Source organism: Uloborus diversus, chromosome 1, assembly GCF_026930045.1.
Source record: "Uloborus diversus isolate 005 chromosome 1, Udiv.v.3.1, whole genome shotgun sequence".
Lineage (NCBI taxonomy): Eukaryota > Metazoa > Arthropoda > Arachnida > Araneae > Uloboridae > Uloborus > Uloborus diversus.
This window is the reverse complement of record NC_072731.1, coordinates 158,871,843-158,889,896: the sequence shown is the minus strand read 5'-3', so window position 1 is coordinate 158,889,896 and position 18,054 is coordinate 158,871,843. Positions and strand designations below refer to the sequence as shown.

The following is an 18,054-nucleotide window of genomic DNA, read 5'->3' as shown; positions in this document are numbered from 1 at the left end:
CCAGATCTAACTCTACCTATGGTCGAAAAACTGAGCTTCTATCTCCAAAGGAAAAATTTACAAGCCGTTAAAATTAAAGTTCGAATAATCCTCATCTCCATTAAAATTATTGAGGTTTTATTTGGCGTTGCCATGGTTAGGTCTTTTCGATTCGCATGTTTTTTCTTTCCCTTATTCACAAACTTTAAAGGTTTCGATTTTAGCAGAAAATCTTAGGCTTAACTCAATTCGAGCCCCGAGCTAAAGAGCATAATATATTACTAAGACCATGACTATACAAAACTGCAGTTTTGCAATGTTCAGGAGCACCTTAGCCCTTACGGCTCTGCAAGTTGGTACAAGTTATTTTGAAACCAGAGGAAGGGGTGCTTTTTGTTCCAAAGGGAGCTCATAATGCATTTTTAAACTGTTTCTTTTTAACTGACAATTGAAATCTTTGCGAATCAAATAAGATTGCGAATCAATCTTCGGGGGTTGATGAGCATTAGCGAGCAGGGGGCAGAGCCTCCTAGTAATCAAAAAAGAAAATTTTTACCTCAAAACAGAAACAAAATTGTATTTAGTCACAGTCAAGAAGAAAAGGGGCAATGAAAAGGGGCAATCTTCTGAATGGTTTTATTCATGCAAATTTAAAATGAGACTGCACAAACAATAATTTTCCGAAAGGAAAAAGCTGTTCCATATTAGGCTTTAAAATGCTTTCAACTTTTTGCCCGATGATTTTGAAGCCTTGTTTTTTTTTTTTTTTTTTTTGAAATTTGAAGGAAGAAAAACAATTTCAGGTGTTTTTTCGCGGACTTTTGAATGGGATGAATGGGACCTGAATCAAGAAAATTGGATGATTATTTCTGGTAGAAACAGCCATTTAATGCCATATTCGGGCCCTAAAATTAAAATTCGAATGGTTCAGTTCTTTTTTGGCATTTGAAAACCCCCCTATGTTCCTTTTCGGGTGACCAAATACCTCCTTGCCAAATTTGGTCGATATCCGACGTAAACTGTGGATTTGTATTGGGAACATACATACACATATATATTCCTTGTTTTATTTTTATAGATTGATGATATAGGGGTGGGGAATTCTCAAAAAAAGTTTTTAATGCTACATAATATTATTGTGCAAGATCACTATATATTTCTATGAACACTAAGTAAGATGACTAATACATTATGTGTTATTTATTAGTCAGAAAATATAAGCAATTAGTAAAATCAATTCTAATATTTGTTAATAAAAGCACAAAATGTAATTTTAAATATTCACTGGAGAATTTTTATTGAAGCTATTGATTTACTTGCTATCTGCATTTATTTACCAGTCACTGACTCGTGGTATTGAAGCTAATGCTATTATCAGTGAGTTTTCACTGTTCTATTGGTGGACCATCTGTTTTAATGAGTATAAGGCTTGCTAGTTGTCTCGTGTGAAAATTTTAATTATTCTTATTTTGATTAACAAGCTTTATTCTAAGCTGATATATGCTGCTTTAAAGTTGAAAACCACAGAAAAAACCTACTTAATAATGTTTTGTTTTTTGTGTTATGCAGTTTATGAAAATTGTTATGTATTTGCTCCAATTTATTAGTATTTATTATTGAATACCTGTATTTTTAGTTTTTGCACTATTCAGTAAAAAATTAAAGAATCCACTTGCATTACTTAAGAGCCATTGTCTGCAAGAATCAGGCAGTTTAAAGCATTTGTGATTGTTGACATTTTTAATTTTTTTTATTTTCACATATGTTGTTCCTTATCATAAATGTAATGTAAATCCGAAATTTGAGCTTTGTCTGACTCACCGTTGTTGAGAAAATAATTTTTTTTGTTTAGGGGGCGTGGTACATTTTTACTGCTTTTTCAAATTTGCAGATTTTAATGTGCTTGTTGCTTGAAGCGCCCTTATAATGACATGGATTTTTTAATTCCATATTACTATATGGTCTTGTTAGATACTGTTACAGCTGTCAAATCGGTGACACTACGAGAGCGACGCCCACAAACTCCGTTTAAAAATGACCAAAAATGAATTTTTTTCTATATTCAAGGCCAATTTTCTCAAAGCGCCTTCATGATGACACCAACATTTTTAGATCATTTTCTAGCCACACTTACATACATCAAAAATATGTATCAAAATCGGTGTCACTATAAGGGCGCCAGAAGATATTGGAACTTTTATTCCATAAATTTCACAAAAACACAAATATTTAGAATCTAATTAAAACTGTCGCCCTCATACAGATATCTGATACTACATTAGGTTGATAACCAACATGTTTGTCTAACATTTGCACAAAAAAAATCGGTGTCACTCCTATTATTTTTGGAAATATAATCGTTCGAAGTTAGAACGTTATGGCGTTTTTTTATATTTATTTATTTAATCTTTTCACCCCCAGCTAGTTTTTTTGAACATATTTATTTTTAATTTAATACAAAGAAGTGTACCTTATAACATAAACAGCTTTGGACAGCAAGAGAGTCTTTTTCTTGAATAGAAAATGCCCGTTTTGATATAGGTACCAGGTGGATCTATTGTGCATAATATATCTAGACTATTATACCAATACTCGTCTTATTTTTTCCGGCCAAACAAATTTATTTATTCCAATTGTTCTTAACATGCATTTGACCTAAACTTGCAAATGGTCAACTTCTACTATTTTTCTGGGATACCATGTTTTCCCATGCTTTAGTGCTACAAAATTAGCAGTTTTCAATAAGAGATAACCGTCTTTCTGAAATTGGTTTGATTTGATTCTTAATGTTTTCTTCGTTTTGGTCTACGTTATCCTCAAATTCAGTTTCAGATTCTGAATGTTTGCTTTCTTCAATATTCTTATTTGATGTATTGAGAATGCATTCGTTTTTTTTTTTGTTTCTTCCATCGAAAAAAAAGGATAGGATTTGTTTCATAGTACAATACTTTGAAGCAACGAACAGTTTTTTCCCATTACGACCTGCATTTCTCATCTAGTTGTGCAACTTAACAGGGATGTTGTTTTTTCCCAGTATTTTCACCAATCGTAAATTGTTCTTATAAATACTCCTTCTGCTTTGAAGTGAACTTGAACTGAGCTCGTAAAGATAGGGCCCATCCAATTCTATTAAATTTAACTTTTGGCAATGCAGGGGTATTTATTAGTTGAAAATTTGAAGCATTTATATAAGATGTTTGTAAGAGCTTCTCTCTATACATCTTTCGTATGAAATCTATTTGCAAGCTGAGGTCAAATGTATGTCAAGAACAATTGGAATAAATAGATTTGTTTGGCCGAAAAAACAAGATGAGTATTGGTATGATAAATCTAGACACATTATGCACAATACATCCGCCTGTACCTATATCAAAGCAGGCATTTTCTATTCAAGAAAAAGACGCTCTTACTGCCCAAAGCTGTTTATGTTAAAAGATACACAATTTTGTATTAAATTAAAAATAAATATGTTCAAAAAAACTATCTGGGGGTGAAAAGATTAAATAAATAAATATAAAAAAACGCCATAACGTACTAACTTCGAACGATTATATTTCCAAAAATAATAGGAGTGACACCGATTTTTTGTGTGCAAATGTTAGACAAACATGTTGGTTATCAACTTAATTTAGTATCAGATCTCTGCTATGAGGGTGACAGTTGTAGTTAGATTTTAAATATTTGTGTTTTTGTGAAATTTATGGAATAAAAGTTCTAATATCTTCTGGCGCCCTTATAATGACACCGATTTTGATACATATTTTTGATGTATTTAAGTGTGGCTAGAAAATGATCTAAAAATGTTGGTGTCATCATGAAGGCGCTTTGAGAAAATTGGCCTTGAATATAGAAAAAAATTCATTTTCGGTCATTTTTAAACGGAGTTTGTAGGCATCGCCCTCGTAGTGTCACCGATTTGACAGCTGTAACAGTATCTAACAAGACCATATAGTAATATGGAATTAAAAAATCCATGTCATTATAAGGGCGCTTCAAGCAACAAGTACATTAAAATCTGCAAATTTAAAAAACCAGCAAAAATGTGCCATGCCCCCTAAACAAAAAATATTATTTTCTCAAAAACGGTGAGTCAGACAAAGCTCAAATTTCGGATTTACATTACATTCATGAAAAGAAACAACCTATGTGAAAATAAAGAAAATTAAAAATCCCAACAATCACAACCTGCCTAATCCTTACAGACAAGGGCTCTTAATGTAGATGTTTTTCTGTTTGCATTACTTAAAATTACTCTTTGTATTACTTATAAAAGTCCCTCAATGATTGACCTAGGAATACTACAAGCTGTTATTTAAAAATATGTCTAAGAGTTACTGTGATAATTTTCTCAGCTTTCAAAGACAATGAATAACGCTTGGGAACCCATGCAATCAGGGGCGTAGCTAGGGGGGGAACCCCCCTCCAAATGTTTGTTTCAAAAAAAAGAGAAGAGAAAGAAAAAAAGGTCAAAAATTCACTTTGCTTCCCCCCCTCCCTCCCTCCAATGCCATTGAAAATCTGCTCCATAAGCCTCAAGCATAAAGACGTGTCCCTCTGCTGCGACAATTTTTGATAATTGAGTGAAATTTGACACTTTGCTTTAGAAATGAGATTGATATGTTAAATCCACGTATATGTAGCCTTTCTTTGTCATAGATTCTGCAATGTTAAACATGTTTAATTTTATGAGCCGCGCAATGGGAGTATTGCATACAGTCAAATCTGTATATTTCGAATTTCACAAGAAAGAAAAAAAAATCGAGATAAAGAGGTTTTGAGATACGGGGGCTTTAAGAAACTTTATAGAAATTTGGAATGTAATGGTGAAATTATTTTTGAAATCGATACTAAAGACAACATGGGCTCTTTTGATTAAAATTCCTCTGTATTAGTTTTGTTAGGTATTTTTTCTATTATTACATTATTCAATTCTTTATTGTGAGTTTAAGGACTCATTTTGACAGTAAAAGACACTTTAAGCATATCTTTTTCAAGAAAAAGTCTTTTATTGCTTTTTGGTCCCTGATTTTTTTTTTTTTTTTTTTTTGATTCATTATTTATCCTCTTGAGGTTAGCAATTTCAGCAAATCTAATTTGGCCAATATTCTACGATTTTCCTTTTTTCATCACTTGAAAAAATCTTATACTTTCTTTTCACTCCTATCATTTAGGTTTTCTAAGGAATCTCAATTTTAAGAAAGAGAGCAACCAAACAACAGTACTAATCCAGATAACAGAGCGAAATGGCTTTTAACTTGAATGACCTTTAACCATGAACTTGAAATGTTCATCTTACATGTCAAACCTGCGAATTTCACCCCTTTACTCTTCTTCCAAGAAAGTGCGCCTTTTGTTAATCTTCCTAGAAAGCCTATTCGTGGAATGCATTTCTCCCTTTTTTCCACTGCCCCCTCAGCTCTTGAAGACAATTCCTTTGTTTCTGAGTTGAAGAAAATGTTTTTGTTTGCTGTTTTAAAGATAATTAGGCTTCGAATCCGAAAATGATAGCATAACCGGAATTCGAGACGATAGAGGTTTTTGTTGGTCTGGTTTTGTGTGTGTCATAGGTCATAGTCAAAACGACCTTTGCTAACCAAAGTATCCATTGCAATCACTTTGATTTTTCAGCTAGTATTTACTGCATTCTTTTGGAAACATACATTCTGTTCAAAATAGTACATTCTAAGTGAAAGTTATTGCATTAATGAAGCGAGCAAAACCGATAACAAGCTTTTTTAAACCCAAAGAAAAAAATTAAAATAACGAAAAGGATTGCTCTAAAAAGAGAAAGTTAACGTCATCTGAAGAAAAAAAGTACAGTCTGCAAAAGCAGCATCGGTCCCATCGGACCCTTCTGATGGTAATTTTATTTTAATTCAAAAGAAAAACTGCATTGCATTACATGAATAAAATGTTTAAAAACGAAATGAATCTAGACCATTTCTGCTAGCTTGGTTCGCATTAAAAAGTAGAAAATAAAAAAGACTTCTGTTTATATCACTCGAAAATTGTTGTTGCTCTCTCAAACAGATATTTATGCAAATTCTAAAGCAGCTAATTTAATTTAAAATAAAAACTTGAGAGGAGAACAGATGGTATGCAGCTTTGAGCGAATAACTTTCTACCACCTATATTTCTTCCGTAATTGTTTTATTTAAATTTTTTTAACCACTTTAGAATTAGTATAAATGTAAATACAGTAGACCCTCATTTTACACGGGGGCTACATTCCATGGAAATGCCGCGTAAATTGAGACCTAATACTAGTGTTAAATAGGAGTTTGGTTCCGTAGATAAAATATTACTTCATTCTAGTGATGATTAATTGTATAAGAAGTTTAATGTGTACTTATATCAACTTTTACGCACAACAAATATAAAGAAAACATCAATTAATTTCGTGTTCTGTTTATAAAGAGGAGCTGGCTATGATAGTCTTTTGGCAGTCATTAAGAATTTTTCTCCGTAATTCTTTGCAGAGCATTAACGCATCTACTATGATCACTTGTGTCATTTCCATGATAAAATTTTCCTTCACTAACAAATCAGAAAGATCATTTCTATTGTCTAGGAATGGCTCAAAATTTTCAATGTGAACGTTTTTGGTTGTGCGTCACCGACATCGGTATCCTCGTTGGTTTTGGCCTACTTTGTCACTCCTAAAAGCTCTTTTTCCAATGAGTTCTGAACTGTGTGAGTTTAATAACTTTACTTCTGGAAAGAGCTCTGGAACCAATTGCATAAACTGTCTCCAATGGCCTAAGCTGCACGCCAAAATGCAGTTGATTATCTGCAATCTTTAGGAGTTTGGATTTTGAAAAAGGGGAAAATTTTATCTGTTTGCATTGCTGCATCCGTGTAAAACCGAAACTCATCTATGTAAAATAAAATAAAGGTGTCAAATCTTAAACCACGTATAATCGAAACTGCGTAAAATGAACCCGCGTAAAACGAGGATCTACTGTACATAAAAAGCAACATATAAATATAATGATATGAAAAGTAATTTCATTTTTTTGCGGGTTATAATTCAAGAAGTCTTTTTTTATTTTATTATTTCATACTTTTAGTGCAAACCAAGTTAGTAAAAATACTTCATAGTCTGACCACCGATGAGATTCAAAGTCAGACATCCAGTTTACAGGCAGAAATGGAAGTATCTATTAGCTTTCAGGGATGCCAGCTTTTGTAGATGTGTGTTAGCCTCTAAATTAAGCAGTCACACTGAAATGAACAGAACACGCTCATCAGATATTTGATTTCCCCCTGATTTGAATCGACTGTTTTTGACAAGACGTCGCTAGAAAATTTCACTTTAAATTAAATCTAGGGTAAAGAAAAAAAAAAGTTTAATTTTCCATAACCTTGGGGAAAAAAAAATCTTGCTTTGGCTTTGTTTGACACAAGTATCGGACTTGGGGCACCCCATTCCAAAGTATGTAAGATTCACCTCCCTCTTATTTTTTTTCATACTAAAAAAAATTTACACACACACACATATATATATATATATATATATATATATATATATATATATATATATATATATATATATATATATATATATATATATATATATATATATATATATATATATGCGTGTGTGTGTGTACCCCCCCCCCCCCCCCCCCCCCCCCCCCCCGAAAGTTGGGTCTAGCTACACCTCTACACGCAATTATTGACTAACAGCAAACTCATGTTTTCTGGTTATTGCATCAATTACCACAAAAACAGGGGTGTCCCAAACTGGGGGGGGGGGGGGAAACATGCATATATAGTTTGTTTATCTGAGGAGGTGAGACATTAGCCAGCATTAAAAAATGATTAAAAAATAATTTCAATACTGCAATACTGACTCCTATACTTGCCAACTTTCAGAGATTAGCGTAAAATGTGTACATTTAAACTGCCTTTTATGCTTTTACACAACATTCCTGATTGTTTATGCATCTCGAAATACTATTGCATCTTCCTCTACAAAATTTGCCCGTTTTTGTTTATTATGTGGTTCTACCACTTAAACATCACTAATTTTCTGTTTACCACTTTTAGTCTTCTTATATTTCATATTCTGTAGTGTAGAATTGCATTCTTGTTATTTTTCCTTTCCCAGTGTAAAATTTTAATCCACTTGCATCAGAGCTGTTTCTAGTTGATAATACTCGTAAAAATTTGAATTTAATTTTACCAGCTTTTTTTTATCTTGGGTTCTATGAAGATTTTAGAAAATAAAATGCGTTTGACATAAATTAAAGATGTGTAAAGTTATAGAATATCGAAAGCAGAATTTTAATGGTATATTTATGCAAAAATCTTATTAGGAAATGCTGTGAGTTATTCAAATTTAGTATTATTTTTCATTATTTTTAGCCTTCCTAAAAATGGTGGTGATAGATAATTTGACTATAAAATAATTTTTAGTCTTATCAACCCTTTTCCACTGGTATTTATACATTATTCTTATTTTTGTACAATCTTTAATTCAATTTAAGCAGAAATATTTGGTAAGTCACAGGGACCTCTCATCGGGGTGCCCCTGCAAAACAAAATGGTTTTTGTGTCAATTATGCTCTGCTACTGTCTGAGCATGTTACGTAGAAATCAGTCCAACACCAACAACATGTTTAAAACATTTTGATTTCAGTGATCTTTTATTTATCAAAAGCTGTCTAAATCTGGAATTGAACTGTGATATGTTCTCTTGCTTGTCCTCTTTTACATTTTACTTCTAATGTCTTTTAAGCATCTTCAATTTCCTTTTCAAGAAAAAAATATATACAGTAAAACCTCTCTACAACGATACTGTTGGGACCTAAAAAAATATTGTTATAGACAGGCTATCATTATAGGCAGTTTGATTATTGCTGCTGACATTTTACTGGGTCCAAGAAAAATATTGTTATAGAAAGGTTTATTGTTATACACAGGTTTCACTGTAGTTAACTGTACACAGGTCAACTGTAGGCTGCAAAGTTGTAGAAAATAAGCAGAAGTTGTTGCCTATGTTGTGAATAATTAGTTTTCTATTTTGTTTTTCCTTTCTTTTTTTTTTACACATATATAATTTGGTCACTTGTAAAAAAAAAAAGGATTATGGGGGGGGGGGGGGTTGTATGATTTTTTTCCCGTTTTTCTGCTTGGAATATTCAGTGCTCCTTGTATGGCATTCTGCCCTTTCATGTGAAAAATATTTTTAATGCTGTTGAATTACGATTTCATCTATTTTAAAACATATACTTAAAATTATCTCATCTCTGTTATACTTTTATTTTAGGTGGAAGTAAAGCCTTATGTTCTTGATGACCAGATGTGTGACGAGTGTCAGGGTTCCCGGTGTGGGGGCAAATTCGCTCCCTTCTTCTGCGCCAATGTCACGTGTCTGCAATACTACTGCGAACACTGTTGGGCTGCCATACACTCTCGTCCTGGGCGCGAATTTCACAAGCCCTTGGTTAAAGAAGGTGCAGATCGGCCCAGAGCAGTCCCTTTCCGGTGGTGTTAATTTAATTTGTCTTTGTCACTTCTTTAACTGCTAAAATAATTTTTTGTAATTATATTTTTAGCTAGTGTAAATTTAAGGAGTATTGATTGACAGCTTGATATTTAAACTGTTTTTCTGATGAAGTTTTTTTTCTATGTGTTTCCATCATTGAAAATATTTATTTTGAAGCTGCAGCCATGCTATATGTTATCAAACATGTTTGGCCAGTGTATAATTTAGGAGTATAATTCACATACTAAGATAGCTCTATTTAAATACTTTTCCCTTATCCAAATAGCTGCCTTAGAAATTTGGATCTGATTACCATTTAGCTAGTCCCATTATATAGCACTAGTTTCTAAAATCCAGATTTCTCATCCTATCTGAGCAATAATTAAAGCCTTACCTTTTAGATACGTTTTTTAAAATGTATGTTTAATAGCGATTGAGACATCATTTTAAAAACTCTGACTTGTTTTTAAAAGCTTTCTTTGGTGTTTATTATCAACTAAAATTCAAACCTTGTCATTTTCCAACACACTGAATTTGCTAAATGTGTTATTATTGGGATACGGGTGTTGGCAGCAAAACTAGTAGTCTTTCATGTTTTTATAAAGAAAATATAGCTATTATTTAGAAATATATTTATTTTCTCGTAAAACATATGTATGTAGAATGTAGCAAAATTGATTTTTTGCTCCACCAAAGAGAATCGAAAATTTTTCTATTTGATATGTACAGCTGTGTTAAAATATTCGAATGTGCTTTCCATTGTATACTGAAATATTTTTTAGATGTGCATCTTGATAAATGTGTACATAACTTAAAAAAAAAAGCATAAGCATCTCTGTGGTGTAGTGTCTGATAGTGAATCAATGTGAAGGTGTTATACTGAATGAAAGATGTTTGAGCTGAAAATTCAGTGCTGTATTTAATGTGTGAATTTTTGTAATTTATGGTTGTTGTTAATATCGAGTCCTAAAACTGTATATTAATATGCAGTGTTGTAATTACTTGTAAAACATTTTTATAGTATTTTTGATTTTGTTATATTTGTAGAAAGCTTTCACTTTTTATATGTGTGTTGTATTTATGGAAATTTTCTAGTCTTAAGTATACAATGGAAGGCACTATAATAAATTATTAACAAAATTGAAATTTTCATTTTAAGAACAATTGGTGTGATACTTTAAACTATGTTATTCATTTTTATAGGGAAAATATAAAACATTCAATGTTACATAATTTAAATAAGTGCATATTACTGTACAAAATATGAGTTTTATGATTTCTTAACTCATATTTTTTTCCTATATTGAGCCATTGTTTGTGTTGCCATTAGCTGTTTTACATTACTAAGTGGTGTAAAATGTTGTGCAATTCAGTGTTCAGCTGTGATTTGTGACTTGTAGCTTTATAGTTCACGATATTGGATATGTCATGATAAATTTGAAAAAAGAAAAAAAAATTTGCTTATTTAAATATAGATATATGATAGAAATAATTTATTTTTTCTTGCGAAATCTTTGTTCAACCTGGGGAAAAAAAGAATTTTTCTTTTTTATAGCACAGGTATGAAAGTCATAGTGTATTTTTAATATAATCCTTGATGTAAATACAAACCAAAGCAAATTTTTGTGTCAGTGTTATCCCTCATCGGTTTTGTATGGGTTAGGGACAATCAGATTCAAAATGTTGCTTGAGTGATTATCTAGTCAAAAACACTTGGCAAATAATATTTTTCAATTATATTGATGTTAAAGTATTTAAATCTCTGAAGTATAAAAGAAAAAGCTTAGTCAAAATTTTTAAAGTTTGTGTGAATTCGTCTAGTATTCTCTGAGAATACTAGTACTTATTATTTTTAAAAAGACCTTGTAAATAATTAATTATATATATATACATACATATATATATATATATATATTTATCTTCTTCTACCAAAGAAAATTTCAAATTATTATTAATGTAAGAAATTTGGAATATGCAATTTAGGCAATCTAGTCTGAGTAAATAATATTTTATGAAAAAATTCGACATTTTTCAATGACTAAACTTTGCAATATATTTATTACCTTTAATATTTTTTCTTTGTAATACCTTTTTAAAGAGAAGTAGCTTAGAATTTAACATCTGTTGACGATTTCAAAAATTAGAGAAGTAAGTACAGTTTTGCTCAACGATTATTTATTTTACGTACCTGCATGTAACATGAATAGTTATCTAATTGTATTTTGTTACAAACTTCAACATTTTCATTCAGTCTTAGCACCTGATTGTAAAATTATTAGGATAATATTTTATAGCTAGATCTACTCTTAATGAAAGCTTGCGAACATGCTTGCTTTCTATCCCATGAATGTACTTTTTCATAGAATACATTTCAGGATTTTAGTATGGAATTTGAATTTAATAATAGGTAGGTAGTTGAATAGTTTGAATTAGATGTGCTTTTACTTCCAAAGTACCATTGTAAGATATTTGAGCTTTGAGTACATATTTTAACTATTCATAACTAATGCAGATTTGCTCAGAAAACGTTTTTCCATAGTGAAAATTCCAGTTTTTTAGATGTTGCATAGAAATTTATTCTTCTAAATTTTATTGCTAATAAAAAAAAATAAGAAAGTCTTAAACCCATTTACTGGGTTTCATATATTTCTCTTATATAGCATTGAACATATTCTGAAGTATCTTTCAAACGCGCATTACTACAGTGGTGAGCTATGATGAGAAAAGGCTATGTATTAAAAAATTAGTCATATCATCTGGCTGGATTTCAAATGCCATGAGCATTCAAGTATTTATTACAGACTTTTCTCGAATCTTTAATGGAAGTAAAGTACTCCTGAGGAAGTGAGTTAAACACTCAATTTTCATTCTTTAAAGGGTCATCTGTGAATTGCATTTGTTGACATAGTGCTGTTTTTGAGGGAAAATGAACGTACAGACATGTATATTTTCTGATGTGGTATACATATGTGTTTATTTATTGTAAGATTACATAGGGTTATATCTATACTTATGTGTTGTTGAAATTATTTTTTGATGTGTATCTAAGATGAAATCTATTTATTATGACTTATTAAGATGTATATTAACATATTTACACAGTTGATATATGTAGATGTTTTTCTTGATGCCACAGAGTTGTTATTTTTTATTCTATTTTTGTCTGTAAAATGTACAAAGTATATTTATATGCTGGGAAAGCGTCTATGTGCAATAAAATTATTAACTGGAATATTAAGACCTTAGTTTTTTTGTCTGAAGGTCTTTATTTTAGATTTTCTATAGTATCTTTTTTGTAACAAAAAGTAACTAATTTATTGCTTTTTTGTAACACATGTCATTGACAGATGGCCCTCTTGATCATGAGTTCAAATTTTTCACGACGTGACAAGCGTATAATAAATGGTTTTCATTCTTACTGGAATTTAAGAGACTATTGCAATATTTTTGCATAACATGTCTTAAGCATTCAGCAAAGCGTTCTTGTTGATATGCTCCGAGACTTCTTCAGTGCTAGTATGTTTATATGATTTTTATGAATGTTTTGATGTGTGTGCATTTTCTTGTTTTTTTAGCCATGACTACTCAATATACAAAAGATCCCTTTTTATTCTTCTTATGTTTTTAATCCAGTGAAAAAGAAAAAAAGTGAGAGCTTTTTAAAATGTTTTATTGTATTAGAGTGTAATACACCAGAATAATTAATATATCTTTTAATAAGATTTTGTAAATTAATGTTACATTTTCTCAAGATTTATAATGTTTCACATTTTGTATTTTTCTGACCGTGTAGTGTTTTTCTCTAAATGCGTATGTATGTGAGCATAGTATGAAAACAAAATGATCCAGCTAGAGCACCTGTCTATATTGAATGGGATAATCCTTATTTTTGTGAACGGTGCTAAGTGTGCTTATTTATGCATCCTATAGCTTCCCTTTTTCGCCGAAGCACTCCTTGTTCACAGTCGATATTTTCGTAGGTTTTCTGAACTCGCTTTCAGAGCTATGGACTCGCAGAATGGGATGAGACGTGCATTCGGCAAAAAGACTAAATGCATGAAAGGGACAGCCACACCCACTGGAGGCTGCACCAGCCTCTGTCCTCCTATGAGGCTGTTGAAGGTTTAACTAAGGCTCCAAGTAAAATTCCTTCTTTTTTTTTGCTAAGCCTGAATTGTAGGAGTAAAATTTGAGGTGGGAAAGGACATGCAATGTCCTCACTTCTCACAGTGTGTTCCTTAGTAATTTTTGTATTCATATTCATTTTGAAAGATTTTACAAGAGGAATTTGTGGGAAAATGTATGTGATTAGCTTTTCCTCTTGATGTTTTCTTTTTCTTTTTTGATGTTTGTAAAAAGTTGAAGTTAGGTTTTAATTTTAATAACTTATTTATAACTGCCATATCTATAGTTTTTTAATATGAAAAGAATTTTTACCAGTATTATTTTTTGTAGGAAAAAAAAGGAAGTCCAAACATTTCCAAAATGCTGGATCTTCATAAAAAAAATATGCTGTTTTTAAGTGTAAAATTATTTAACTGCATCCCTTTGATGCCACTTTTTTTTGAAATATTTTTTTATTTTGCTATGGGAAAACCATAGTGAATATAGTGAAGTGATATGGTTGGTCCTCAATTTCTAGCAGTCGTAACTAAGGCAATTGGAAGTTAATTTTAATTTTAAGCATTCAGACCCACCGACACTGTACTATTTTGACATTAGCCTGTGATAATTTTGTAACCTTTTGTGATGTTCATGGTTAACTCTGTAGCTCTACCTCGTACCTAGTATATCATAAGTCACCACCTTAACTAGTCGTATATTCCAGAAATATTTTATATATATTTATGTATAATTTCATTGCTATATTTATCAGATTACTAATTTTAAAATGTTATTTTTTGTATAGTAATTATTTTTGTTTTCTTTGAAGATTTTATATTTATTAACTTTTATAGCAAAAATCGTACTAAGATGGTGCCAAAATTTTGATGAACAAAAGCATTCGAAAGAGATCTTTAATTTTTGGGAAGTCCTGAAGGTGATTGCATAATCTGAATTCTAAAAAGAGAATTACAGAACTAAAAATGCTTATCATAATTGGAATAAGATTGATGTAAATATGTTTTATGTTTTGCAATGATTCTTTGTTAACTAAATTTAAAGCGTTTTAGTGCATCATTTTTTGTATGATCATTTATTGAATTGTTTCTCTTTTTTTATTTTATAATAGGAATTTTTATATTATATGTTTTCATTCCTAGAATTTTATGACTTTTTATTTTCTCATTTCTTTAAAATGTTCCTTTTTTACTTTTGATTCTTTAGTTTCCTTTTTAGCTTAAATGTTTTGGTTGCACTTTTTATTCAACTACAAGATATCAAAAGCGATTTTGTGTATTTGTTTTCCAAAGAAAAAAAAATTGAAACTTAAAATCTTTCATAAAACTTTTACTTGAAATATCATTTTAAATTATCTTTTAGTTTAATTCATAAAAAATTATTTTGAAAAAAGATCAGCCGTTTAAAACATTAAGAAATGCATTGCTAATAAAAGTAATATAATGCCCTTTTTTCCCCGCATTACAGTAACAAAAAAAAAAAAAAAAAAAGATCATTAGAAGCAGTAAAGATTATTTTAATTGCCTATATTTTTCAACTTACTAGTTTTACTAAAAGATTAAGTAACAAACTATTATGAAATTCTCATTCTGAAAGGATAATTGTCCAACGTGGAGCACTTTTTCAACTGTTCTTCATAAATATTGTATTTATGAAGTCTTCACTAAGCATAAGTTTAACAATTTTTTAATTTCAAGTGCAATTGTACTTTTTTTTACATTTTCTGTTTTTCAATTTTGTTCCTGTTATAATTTGAACGAATTGCCTCTGTTACGAACTGTGTTGCATATAAATGGACTTTCTATTGAATGGGAGAGTTTGAAGATTTATTCAGTAAACTACATTGTTGCTGACATTAAAATCAAGTTGTTGCTGGTTTCATGAAGACGAGTGAAAAATATTTTGTTCAAGCGAACTTTTCAATTGTATGATACCGTTTTGTAAAATGTTATAATTTATTTGAAGTTTTTGGTACTTCTGTGTTTTTTGCCAAATGAGGCAAATTAGTTTTAAGATTTTTCATGTTTGTATTATTAATATTTAATATCACTCGACTACATGTCTTTTCATGATCTTTGTGTAACAGGTTATTTCTGGTAGTTCTAATAAAGGCACAGCAAAACTTTCAGAAGTCTTGCTTTCAGTTGATTTGAAATAGTGGTTTTTTAATTTATTTCTTTAAAAGTATTAATACTTCAGCACAGAGTGAACGTGTGTAAAAGATCAGAACATTTTGAATTGTATATTAATTTTCAAATTGATATCATACAATTCAAATGAATGTGTTACAAGGCTAGGGTTGACAACACCTAGAAACTGTTATTTTGCACTAATTTTTAGTGTTATAAATAATTTAGATTGCAAAACCAAAAGTATATGATTTTCTCATAGACTTAATGCCAATTATCAGTCACTTTATTGATGAATACAACACATAGATATTACTTTGAAGTCATAAAACCGCTTTCTTATGAACTGTTTGTTTTAAATATACAGCGTTTGTTTTAGATCAACAATTTTTTTCAAATTTGCTTTAATCACACCTTAATTAGATTTAGTTCTTTGTTACTAAAAAGATGAAAACTGAGAAAAAATATCTTAAATTCAGTATAGTTCATAAATTGAGCTATTTAACTTTAAAATTTTCTCACTTGAATATTTTATCATTACATGAAAACTAAACAGCTTAGTTAACATTCTTTTTCCCCAGTAAAAATTAAAGAAAAATAATAGCACTTCAACTCTTAAAATTGTAATCGTAAGTTTGCAAAGGATAAATGAACAAAGGAGACATTTATTTATTTATTTATTTTAATTACTTTCTTAATAATAATAACAATGATAAAGCATTAACAAATTTAACATCACAATTATAAAGTCTCAAACGCAAGCAATTACAAGAAAAATTTTGTAAAGAATAACTGTTAGGGAAAACTCATATTACTTACATAGAACTGTGTTTATAACTGAAAAAAGGAATATTTCTTTCAGGACTTTAAGAATGGCATAAATAAATTTGATGTATGTTAAAAAATAAGTTTTAAAAAATACATGAACGTATTTGAATGCGATACATTTTTGCATGGATTGCATAACTTTGTCAATTGTTAAGTGTGAGAGAATACCTATGGGTCAAAGATGAGTTAAGATAAATAAATACCTTTGTGCTGAGCACTAAACTTAGAAAAAACGTTAAAAAAAGCACAAATTTGCCAATTACAGCAAGATTGGCAAATTTGTGCTTTTTTTAACGTTGTTTTTTCTTACTTCAAAGATGAGTGTATTTCATCTGCATAAAATTTTAATGTTGTGTAAAATTAACTTAAATCAGAATGAAAAAAAAAGTTAAATACTTTCAAAAAGGATTTTGAAGTACACTTTCTTTTCTTTCATCACAGTAAAAATTGCATATTTACAAACTACATGATGGGGCAAAAGATCTGAATTGGTTGTAAAGGGATGTAAAACAAAAACAACTCAACTTGCAGAAATTATGTTTATATTGTTCCACACAGTAGACAATCTAGTTTTTTCCATTAAGTTTTAAAGATGACATCAGGTGGCATCCAACTGTGATGCATTCATGGAAAATCTGTCGGAAGGCCCTCTGCGTGGTGATATGGCCATTCCCATAAAAAGTTCTAATAGCAAACCCACGATGCTCTCCATCCAAACCATGGTTGCAAATGAAAATTAATTCTTCCATTGCCACAACGAGGCCCCTCCCCTCCTCCCACCACCACCACAGGACGAGTACTGGCTAATTGAAACCAATTTATACCTTTTGCCCCATCCTGTATAAAAATAGTGAAACTAGATTAAGATTTTGTTTTTTGTACTTCATACTTTTATCACCACTCCATCATCTTTATTTCTTGACGGTCCATTTAAATGGCAGCTAGGGAGATTTTTCCTTCTTTTCACATATTCAGAAAAATCTTTTAATATCACAGTTGAATGCTTCTTTGCAAAAGAGCTTAAATCTAGAATAAAACATTTTAAAAACTAACTAAGCCAAAAGTTAAAATAAAATGATAATATTGATTTAAAATATAAAACTCAATTGTAATTAGAATACAATATACAGGTTCTGTAAAAATGACATAAGTCCAGTTTTTGATGAAATCATTGTTTCATGTTGAATTCATTCATTTCATAAGCATTCAATTCATAATATAAATGTTAGTTTTAACTAATTTAATATTTGTACTAAAATACCATTTCATAAAAAATTAGTTTTAAATTTTATTTTTCTTTCATATTATCAATTTATTAGTAGGTTAACTTACCACTTCATTTTATTTGAAGATTGGGACTTCGAACGTTTTCCCAGTCACCTCTTCATATAATATTAAATCAGTCCCCAAACTGAATACGACCTGATTATTGATATTCAACTTAGAAAAATATCACATAATATTTCATGTAATTTTACTAAACTATGCACATTTGAGAGTTAA

General features: G+C 30.3%; 2 protein-coding genes across 3 annotated transcripts in view; one reads left to right on the top strand and one right to left on the bottom strand.

Moving 5' to 3' along the window:
* The window catches only part of LOC129233209 (cytoplasmic polyadenylation element-binding protein 2-like), a 126,460-nt gene extending 110,728 nt beyond the window's left edge, over positions 1-15,732 (top strand). For both annotated transcript variants that reach the window (XM_054867279.1, XM_054867274.1), the window contains one exon: positions 9,254-15,732. In XM_054867279.1, the coding sequence (XP_054723254.1) occupies positions 9,254-9,481 (228 nt within the window). In that variant the 3' untranslated portion in view covers positions 9,482-15,732. The remainder of the gene's footprint in view (positions 1-9,253) is intronic.
* An 878-nt stretch (positions 15,733-16,610) lies between these two features.
* Positions 16,611-18,054, bottom strand: part of LOC129233199 (ELMO domain-containing protein 3-like) — a 30,422-nt gene continuing 28,978 nt past the window's right edge. Inside the window, 1 exon segment of the mRNA XM_054867263.1 lies at positions 16,611-17,577. Within this exon segment, the coding sequence (XP_054723238.1) occupies positions 17,435-17,577 (143 nt within the window). The 3' untranslated portion in view covers positions 16,611-17,434.